The sequence below is a fragment of the Erythrolamprus reginae genome, chromosome 1, assembly GCF_031021105.1.
Source record: "Erythrolamprus reginae isolate rEryReg1 chromosome 1, rEryReg1.hap1, whole genome shotgun sequence".
NCBI classification, from domain to species: Eukaryota; Metazoa; Chordata; class Lepidosauria; order Squamata; family Dipsadidae; genus Erythrolamprus; species Erythrolamprus reginae.
Window position 1 is genome coordinate 192,491,383 of NC_091950.1, and position 11,093 is coordinate 192,502,475.

At 41.7% G+C, this 11,093-nt stretch overlaps 1 protein-coding gene across 2 annotated transcripts in view; it reads right to left on the reverse strand.

Annotated features, from left to right (window-relative positions):
* The window catches only part of CHN1 (chimerin 1), a 121,184-nt gene extending 110,389 nt beyond the window's left edge, over nucleotides 1-10,795 (reverse strand). Inside the window, exon 1 of one of the 2 annotated variants that reach the window (XM_070731781.1) lies at nucleotides 10,362-10,795. In XM_070731781.1, the coding sequence (XP_070587882.1) occupies nucleotides 10,362-10,380 (19 nt within the window). In that variant the 5' untranslated portion in view covers nucleotides 10,381-10,795. The remainder of the gene's footprint in view (nucleotides 1-10,361) is intronic. The other variant, XM_070731782.1, reaches the window with a different exon arrangement.
* Between the last annotated feature and the right edge of the window lie 298 nt (nucleotides 10,796-11,093).

The following is an 11,093-nucleotide window of genomic DNA, read 5'->3' on the forward strand; positions in this document are numbered from 1 at the left end:
AACTATTTTTATGTCATTATTTTTTAAAATAAAAATTGTAACCAAAAAAAGGAAAACGGGACATCAGCTGATCTCCCCACTATTCTGCACTACTGAAGAAACAATTTCATGGATGAAGGGATGCAACAATGCTCCAAACATCAAACTATGTATGCACTATAATACATTGTGCCACAGTGCATTCATTCGTGCTCTGGGTGCCAATGGTCGTCTTAGTTTGTAGTCCATTATCCCAAGGCAGTCCATCTGATGAAGTGGACAAGGCCATTGGAGCTGTGAGTTCCGCCACCTGTTTACTGGATCCGTGTCTCTCTTGGTTGGTTTCGGCCAGCAAAGAGGTGACGTGGAGCTGGGTCCAGGAGATTGTCAAAGCTTCTTTGGGGAGGAGGACCTTCCCGGCTCCTTACAAGGAGGAACTTGTGCACACCCTCCTCAAGAAGCCTTCCCTGGACCCAGCCATACTTAATAAGCTATCGTCCAGTCTCCAACCTTCCCTTTATGGGGAAGGTTGTGAAGAAGGTGGTATCGCTCCAGCTCCAGCAGTCCTTGGAAGAAGCTGATTATCTAGGCCCTCAACTGTCAGGATTCAGGCCCAGCTACAGCACTGAAACTGCTTTGGTCGCACTGATGGACGATCTCTGGCAGGTCCGGGACAGAGGCTTGTCCTCTGTCCTGGTGCTTCTTGACCTTTCAGCAGCTTTCGATACCATCGACCATGGTATCCTTCTGCGTCAGCTAGAGGGGTTGTTCTTCAGTGGTTCTCCTCCTACCTCTCCGGTTGGTCGCAGTCAGTGTTAGTGGTGGGTCAGAGGTCGACCTCTAGGTCTCTCCCTTGTGGAGTGCGTCAGGGGTCGGTCCTCTCCCCCTATTTAATATCTACATGAAACCGCTGGGTGAGATCATTCAAAGGCATAGGGTTAGGTATTATCAATATGCTGATGATACCCAGTTGTACATCTTCACCCCATGTCCAGTCAGTGAAGCAGTGGAAGTGATGTGTCAGTGCCTGGAGGCTGTTAGGGTCTGGATGGGTGTCAACAAATACTATTTAAAGGGAGTCCATGATGAAGAAATGTTTGAGAACCACTGCTCTAGTATATATTTAGTTTTCTGATAAGTATACTATTTTTTGTTAAATCATCAGAAAAGTTCACAATGTTTGTTTTACCATCTTCTGAATGGAAGAGATACTCCAACATATGTTCCATTAAACTTCCATTCTCTGATAATTTAAAGTTTATGAGTTTTAGAACATTTATATGTTATCATTCATTCTTCAACATGAATTTGTGGGTTGTCATGAAGAAAATAAACTTAATAACCAAAATGGAGGCTTGCACTCTTTATCTTCCCCTGTCTTCTAGACATGACCAGGGTCAAACCCAATCCCATCAGACCCAAATTCCTGCCCCAGACAAAGCCCCTCTGTAAACCCTACTAAAGCAAAGGATAGATGTTCACAGCATAGCCCAGGGGCAACCCTTACTGCAATGTAGAGAAGCTCCAACCTTCCAACCTCCATCAGTTGATGGCCTTGATATTCTTTGTCCTTCACAATGGACTTTCCCAACTCTGTTGCCTCCCCACTGAAAGAGTATTTTTACTTAACATCCCCAGCTATAGGGACAAAAACCTGCATAACTTTCCCTAACTGGCCAGTCACCACATCCCTAGGATTTTCTGCCTTGTAGCCCAAATATTTGCTTTGCCATGGTTCCGTCAGGCATCCAACATTGCAATGAACATGCAAGAAAAAGGAAAGAGACCTGAATAACAGGCCTCTTATCTCTTATAACGGATATAAAAAGATGCACCAGTAGTCTATATTATGCATATATCTCAAAAAGTGCCACACTTTCCAGAGCCACTGGAACTAATACTGTGAGTAATTAGCGTGAAGCAGTACAAAAGAGAGAGGTCTTCTGATATTTCAGCTTTAATCCTTTTATGTACATAGCAACAGAATAGAAATGGAAAGCAGGACAATGATGACCCCATTTCTACTCTACACCACGATATAAAGAGTTTTCTGGGTGGGGATGATCTTGGTATCCAATACCAGAAAGACTTCCCTTTCAATTTTGGTCAAGAAAATGCACCACTAGCAAAACAAAGCCGTTCAGGGTTACTCTCTTTATTTGCTTCATTAGGTTTTCCAAATTAGATAAACATTTCACTGTGAAGAGCAAATTCAGTTCTCAAGGTTACACAGACAGCTCAAGTGCTAAGATACACTGTTTACAGTAGAAGATAGAGCTCTTGATTGACTTCAATATGTTCACAGTACATAATAATTATGACATTAAATTTTAAATTATACCAGAGGTCGGCAACCCATAGCTCTGGAGCCGCATGTGGCTCTTTGGGCCCTCTGCAACGACTCCGTGGCCCTTAATTGGTTGGCCCCACCTCTCACCCCTCTTATTTCGATTTTGGACTCCAGCCCAAAGCAGTAGGAAGTAAAGGCTGCCTTACATGCAAATGTGGCACAAAGGCAGGTACAGGGCCGCTTCGCTCCTAAAAGGCGCATACGAGGCGGGCAGTGGCTCACTTAAGGAGGGCCTCCCAGCGCATGCACATGCTCCAGGCTCAGCTACAGCCAGTCAGAGTGTCACAAGATGGGAAGGAGGGTCACTGGATAGTGCAGGAGGGAAGCAGCGCTTTCTTTGCAGCCTTCAGTTCCTGCCACTTCGGGCTGGAATTTGCGCCCTCTGCACTTGGCCAAAGAGCTGCCGGGGGTTAGGGAATGACACAGCATGGCGATGGCCAGAGCATTATTGCAGGAGAGAAGCCGTATCATTGCATCCTCCTTAAGCGAGAGGCTGCCCACCCCACTGCACTTTGGTGCTCACTTGAAGAGGGTCTCCCTGCACGTGCCCATGCTCTCAGCTCAGCCACAGCCGGCCAAGGGGTCGCAAGAAGAGGGGAGAGGAGGAAGCTACCCGAAGGGTGGAGGCACATGGGAGGGGAGAGAGAAAGACATCGACACACACACACACATAGAGTGATACACAGAGAGGGAATGAGAGAGATAGAGAGAAATATACAGAGTGATACATAGAGAGAGTAAGAGAAGGGAAGATAGGGAGAGGGATACAAAGACACAGAATGAGGGGGCAGATAGAGGGGGAGATAGGGAGAGACATAGAGAATGGTTTTGTGGCTGGATAGGTGTGGCTGGGGGAATCACGTGACAGGGTGGGAGTGAGTAACATTGAGTTGGCCATGTCCACCCAGGTTTTGTGGCTCCCGGTGTGTGTTTTTTCCTGCGGGAAATGGGTCCAACTGTCTCTTTGGGTGTTTAAGGTGGCCGACCCCTGAAATTATACCCTCTGGATAGCCTATGACTGTTGGACCAACTACTTCCTAGCTCTTAACACAATTTTAACTGAAGATTTCTGAACATCTTTCCAAAATTGCTTTTAAAGATGCTAACAGTTCATCCCAAAAGGACAAGGGAAATTTCCTCCAACTTGTAAACAAAATTCCATATGTGTTAACATTACATATTTTATACAAAATCCAAAAACAAATTGCCCATAATTGCTACCTGAACATAACTGTAAATAATGTTTAAACTTTTCTTCTAAGGAGATGTATATATTTTCAGCATCATTTCTAATTTTTAAAATATGAACATTTAAACTTGTTAATCCTAATAACATTTCTAGTTCTGTGATCCTGATTGAAAGAAGCACAAATACAATTATTTTTATTCTTTAAAAAACCCTACTCTCATGAAAAAAGTTTCATACTTGAAAAATAATAGGATTAAGTACAGAATAAGTAACATGGGTGTAACACTAAGCAATTAATTTAGATAGTTACTACTTTTTGGTACTCATTCCTAACATCTATTTGAAAAATAAATACTTTGGCAAACTTCATGCAAAATATAACATTTCCTGTTCTGTTAAAAGATGATTCTATGCTTATAATTCATGGATGAAGAGATATGAGTCTTTAGAGATGAACCTTTAGAACATAATTTCAGTATGCCCATTAATAATGCTGGGAATTATCATTTAGTTATTAAGTTGTCTATTTGCATAATATGAGAACTTTAGTCCAAAACAACAAAGCTTTTTTGAAAGATACAGAATTTGGCATACCCCTTCTAATCTACAAGTAATGCTTGAATTACAACAGTTCACTAAGTCAGTGTTTTTCAACCAGTGTGCCATGGCACACTAGTGTGCCGTGAGACATGGTCAGGTGTGCCGCGAAGCTCAGAGAGAGAAAGAAAGCAAGAGAGAGAGAAAGAAAGAGAAAGAGAGAGAGAAAGAAAGAAAGAGAGAGAAAGAGTGAGCGAGAGAGAGAAAGAGAACAAGAGAGAGAGAAAAAGCAAGAGAGAGAGAAAGAGAACAAGAGAAAGAAAGAGAGAGAAAGAGAAAGAAAGCAAGAGAGAGAAAGAGAGGGAGGTGGGGAGGGAGAGAGAAAGAGAGCAAAAAAGAGAGGAAGGAAGGAAGAGAAAGAGGGAGAGAGAAATAGAGCAAAAGGGAGGAAGAGAGAGAATTTTTTTGTCCAAACTTTTTTTAGCCCCCCCCCCCCTCAATGTGCCCCAGGGTTTCGTAAATGTAAAAAATGTGCCGCGGCTCAAAAAAGGTTGAAAATCACTGCACTAAGTGACCATTCAAAGTTATGTGATAAGCGCCCAAGCATTTATGACACAGTCCCAAAATTATGAATGTTGCAGCACCACAGCACTGGTTCAACCTTACGAATGACCACAGAGACAACGCAATATTCACCCTGCCTACGTCCATTCCACTCCCCACAACTGCTTCCCTGCTCCTATCCTGCTGTGCTGGACTCACTTACCATGCAAAGATCTGCTTCCTCTCTGTTGCATTCCATCAGCTTGCAAACATTTTGAGAAGAAACTGGAAGTTTCTAGGGACTCTGATCCTACAGGCCTTCAGGCCGTGAGATCAGAGCCCCCAGAAGCTTCCAAGTCTTCATTCACAATGTTTGCAAGCCGAGGGGATACTATGAGGAAATGTGATTTCGTTCCATCAAAGCGTCCTCTCGGCTTTTGTGTGGGGGCCATAATCTTGTGTGGCAAAGAGATTGGAGACAGCTCTCTAGATCTTTGCAAGGTAAGTGACCTTGAATGCAGTATAACAATGGGTTGGGGCAGGGGTAGGCAATGTTGGCTCTTCTATGACTTGTGGACTTCAATTCCCAGAATTCCTGAGCCAATTATGCTAACTCAGGAATTCTGGGAGTTGAAGTCCACATGTCATAGAAGAGCCAACTTTGCTTACCCCTGGATTGGGGGAAGCCTTGGGTGGTCTTAAGCAAGTGGCCTGTTCCATCACTAGCTCCCTCCCTGTGGCCTTCCCAACCCTGAGATACCTCATGTGCACTTAATAACCTGCACATTCAATTAGTGAATGCATAGGCGAAAGCAAGGAGATTTCACATTCATTTTATGGAATTTGCTCCAACGAAGCCTTGGGTTACCAATGTTATTGACAGGCTCCATTACATTCATAAGTTGAGAACTACCTGTATTGAACAACCAATTGCAATGCAAGACTATGTTGCCAAGAAAAGTGGCACCAGTATTAGATTCCGACCTTTCTGTTAGCACTTGGTGAGGATATTTAAAGGACCTGTCAATTACAGCACTGGGCAACTGAAAAGAAGCATTGAAACATTGGCTTTTCTTCTAAACTATAACCTTCTCTTGATGTACAGTTAAAGTTCATATCAGTTGTCTGTTCTACACAGTGTCCATTACCACTGCCCCATTGCACAATCATCCCAAAGCAAACCTGCTAAGAAAGCCTCCTGCAATCTAACCTCTCTGAACGTACTGGAACTACACTTTCCACAATTCTAGAATAGGAATCAATCTTCCCATCCCATTATCTTCACCACGAGTCTTTGCTAATGGCAGTGCAATAGCCCTGCCATTATTGCTTTTCATTAATGATCAGGTTCTAGGAAAGAATACATTCACAGCTCTTCAAGCACTAAGATAATCATCATCATCCTGGGATCTCGTATGCTCCTCAGGAGAAAAAGCAGCAGGAGCGACTTGTTGGGAGTGACTTGCAACCTACCCTGCCGGCTTCCCCATTGGCTTTACTTTGTAGGAAGGCGGCAGGGAAGATCACAAATGGCCGTCACATAATCATGGCTCAGTGCAATGTTGTAATCATGAACTTGGCGCCCGAGCCCGTCACAATCACTTGATTGTGGAGGTGTTGGACAGGCAGAATTTCAAAGACTGATCATATTTTTTTTACAGCACCATCGATCATTGAATGACATAAGCTAAGGATTGCTTCTATGTTTGGATGAAATCTAGTTATTAAAATCTATATCTTAATTTTCTCTCCAAACTGGATTTAAGAGACCATTCTATGACCTGTTTTTAACTGACCAAGACCACCATTCTTATCTAATGTTTGTTTTCCATCATCCAGTTTATAACTGATAGCACTTTATTAAGCCTAACAATTCCTAGAATGATAGCCACAGATATAAAGGTAGTATCTAGAGGTGTTACGTTAGCTGATGGAAAAAAAGTATGTGATTTAACAATATAAAAGTGAAATGAACTCTATCATGCAACCAGCTAGTGTATATCCATTTCTCCTCATCCCCACTGCAAAAGAAATTCAGACTCTGAACTTTCAGAATGTTCAACAATATTTTCAAAATTGTCTGGGATTCCAATTTGAGAACACCGAACCCTCAAAATGAAGGTTAAAAAAATGAAAAATCCGTTGTTATTGTGGTTTGCATGCACAATGCATGCTGTGTCATATCTGTTCATGTTTTCTTTTATGTCTACGAACAACATATTCCACAGTAGAAGCACTACTATATGACAGAAATGCAATGTAATAGTTTTAAGAATTTATTGAGCCGTGGTGAGGCAGGGGTTAAAATGCAGTATTGCAGGCAAACTCTTTCCACAGCTTGGAGTTTGATTATGACTGAGGCTCAAGATTGACTCCGTCTTCCATTTCCATGGTCAGTGAACTGATTACCCAGATTGTTGGGGGCAATATGCTGACAGTGCAAATTGCTCAGAGAGGGCTGTAAAGCATTACAGGGCAGTATATAAATATATAACTCTAAGTGCAATTGAATAGATTTGATAATGCCTACAATCCTTTTTTGCCACCTGAATTTTTTCCCCTGACAATTTGTTAATGATTGTTTCTTTTAATATATTTACTGTTCCCCAGAGTTTTATATAACACACCCAGCAGAGAACAGCAGTAAACTTTACAGATATTTTAGTAACACAATTGTAAATTCAAGAATGAAGGCCAGAAATAATAAAACCCTGGAAGATTATTAAGATTTCATGTCTGACTCTAAGTGATGGAGTATATGACTTTTGTTTTCTTAGTTATTAAACAGATTATTATTTAAAAGAATAACAGGTATCCCGTAAAAATACTTTATATATAATTTTCAGGCCAGAAGAAAGAAAAGCCTCGGTATGTGTTGAAATATTCTGTTGGTTCATTTCTGCCTGGCTCTTTCCATCTGTGCAACAGGTAGGAACTAACTGAGATTTAAAAATTGAGAATAGTGAATGGTGGTCTATGATCATAATACAAAAATCTGAATTGAGCATAGTGCTTGAATCTCAATCCTTGTCTTCTTGCACCACTTACAATAATAAGAATTGTCAGTCAGGACTTATGAGGTAGCAGGAAGCCACTGAACTGGTATGGAGAATAAAAAAAGCCACTGGTGACCAATGAGATTTCCAGTAATCATATGAAGTCTCTTCCAGCAAAGATAACAATACGCAACATTGTGACACCATAATATATCACCTATAATACTATAAGCTTTTATAGTCAAAAGTCACACTGGGAATTAACCAGGGACAATATTAGTGTGATGTAAACACTTCAAAATGTCCTTCCATGTATTTTGAAGCACATCTTTTGAAGAATATTCAAAGCTTTAGTGACCATTACTAAAAGAATGCTATTTTGTTGCCTCAACAGGTGACAGCACCTGGCTGGAAGCTAAGCAGGGTGGACCCCTAGTTATACTTGAGTGTAAGAACTATCAAGGAATACTGGAGCTGAGTGTTAGACTAAAAAATAAATAATAATAATAATAATGGGTGAAAACAATGACAGTAACTTTTGTACCATTGCCAAGAAAATTGCATGAATATGTCAAACTTGATTGAAGAAGTCACCTGCATTTTTAATTATTAATCACTATCTATAAACATTTTTTTCTGTAACTCATTTTTATTCCTCTCCTTTTCAATGGCATCTTTATCCAGAAAACATAGTCCTTGGCAATTGTTAGATAAAATAGACACTACTCCAAAATATAAAGGTGTCATAAATATCTTTACTATGGTACCAATATAAACCTATTACGAAACTTCTACTACAATCACAGAAACTCTCACCCAGGGTCATAGTTCCCTCTAAGCTGAGCAGTGAGCAATCGCTCACTTAAAAATCATCATCAACTCAGAGTTTTCCAAACCTGCCCAGAAGCCGAGAGGGAAAGAGTGAGAGGGAAGGAGAGAGAGAGGAAGAGAGGAAGAGAGAGAAAAAGAAAAAAGAGAGGAAGGAAAAGAGAAAGAAAAAGAATGGGAGTAAGGAAGAGAGAAAGAAAATCAAAATCTAGTTTGAAACTAGCTCAACTATTTAAGTGGCATTTTGATATTGATAGAGTTGCCCTATTATGAGCTCACTGTTATAGACACACAGTACAGTATTTTATTTTGAAATTCTCTGAGGCAAAACAAGGGTGGGTTTTTTATTTGTTTGTTTGTTTGTTTATTTATTTTTTCTGTGCCGCCCAGTCCCAAAGGGACTGCCACTCAGACACTATACTTTTCCTCCCACCCACCCCCCAAAAAATTAGAGGGAACACTGCCCAGGGTCTTTAATTTATACTCTGAAGAATCAATTCACAATACAAGTCTGATGAAATACATTTAATAGCCCACTTGCTAAAAAATCAATAAAAATACTATTTTTTTAAAAAGAAAAACATTTAATAGCCCTAGGCTAAATTATTTCCAACTATCTTAACAATTTTAAAATATATTTTCCTGGTTATATTTGGAGTCTCCCATATGCCTGCAGGAAACATTCTGTAAACAGTGAAATTAAAAAGCTAGACACTTGTAAAGAGCAAAGGTATAAAAAACTATTGTAGCAGTTAAGAGTTTGAAGATAACAAATTAAGAAAATACTTCATTACTAAATTCTTCATTACTATGATATCAAACTGATCACATCCATTTTTAAAATATAACAAACACTATTTTTACCACTTTATATAAAGCCACGTTCAATATAAATTATAATAACACAAAATAAATCAGTGGAAAGCAATCCCAAATTAAGAATACTGTGAGTTATTTATGTAATGAAATTTGCTTCCCCAAATGATATGTTAGTGTCAAGATTATTTTGCTTCACTTTACTGTTACAAAGTGCTTTTTTTAATTACTGTACTAAGTTAGAAATGTGTGCCATTAAGCTTAATAATTAGCTTAAATAAATTAATGGGCCAATGTATAAAACTTGCCCAAATTAATATTTCATTTATAGGAACATTTCCGCGCTGCTCAAAACACACATAATCAAAACCCAAACACACATCCCTCAGTGTGTGCACACACAAAGATAAACAGTGTGTTTTTGCCATTAGTTTTTGAGAGATGCTTTTTAAATATAGTTTTTAAAATAAATGATATACAAATATTTGCATCATCGCTTGCCATTTATCACATTGATTATCACTCGTTCCGGAAGAAACACATTTTAAAAAGGCAGCTTTTTTGCAGCAGGGGCAACTTCTTTCTGACTTCCCAGAAAGGACAGAGAATGAACTAAACTAGCTGGTGTGTTTTACTCTTGCTGTGTGAGAGAGAATGGATGCCTTGGAAGCTCCATGGGGGGGGGGGCGATGTGTATGTGTGGGGAGGGGAGAGAGAGAGAAAAAAGAGAGAGCCTGTATGAAAGGGATGAAAGAAATTGCCTGAAAACTCTAGTACTTCATCCTGCAAATGCCAATCAACCATCAAACCCTGACAGTGACTGAAGAAGCAAGTACACACCCACAGGCTCTGCCTGGAGTAGAAACAATGGGTGAGGAAAAGAAGGAAGGAAGGAAGGAAGGAAAGACGGAAGGAAGGAAGGATCTTACTAATGTATCTTACTAATATCTTACTAAAGAGTGAGTGAGTGAGAGAGAGAGAGCGCTCCTTCCAGCAGCCGCCTCCATCCTCCCTTCGGAGCCGCCTCCCTTTCTATTTATCTACCTGTGGAGGGAGGGAGGGAGGGAGGGAAGAAGGGTGTGTATATGTGTGTGTGTGAGAAAGAGAGGCAGAGCTTACTCACCGAACAAGGTGAGAGCCATCGTCTCGGCTCCGCTACGAGCGGGATCGCTTCGGAGGTTTTACTGAGCTGAAGCGGTGGACGGAGCGGAGCTCTGCGACGCTCCCATCAGCGGCGCGCAGCAAAGCAACAAAAGAGCCGGAGCAAGCCGCTTTCCAATAAAAGTTATCGCCGCGATCGCCTTTGCCTGCTGACCGGAGGGGGCGTGAGGTGGGGGGAGAGAAGCGTTCGGGGCGAAGAGAGAGGCTGCGCCAGGTCCCGGGAGGCCCGGAGGGAGAAAACTTCAAGAGAGCAGCGGACAGCTGTTGCCTCGCCGAAAGGCGCGTTGGCTTCCTTTCGGACGGCGCTGCTCCCACCCACTCGGGCTGCAGCCTTCAAGCTCTGGTAGCCATCTTGCTTCGCCACATGACCGGCTTCTCCTCCCCTCCTGTGTCTTCGCGGCTTGCAGTTCCCTGAATGGGTTCCCATGGCAACGGGGGATTCGTGGTGCCACCACCTTCCTCCATCCCCTGAGCCTCCATCACCCCTCCGAGAGGCAAGGCGCCGTCAGTTAAGAAAGGCGGGAGCCTACGGACAAGGGGTCAAGGCCCTTCGGTTGGGATTGCAGCCCTAAGCGGTTTTGTTTTGATCGCTGAAAAAAAGGCAAAGAGGGGAACGGAGGTCTTTGCCCCTCGTTGCTCTCTGAACTACACTTCCTCCTGATAGTTTCCATATATACCGTAGCTCTGGCTATAG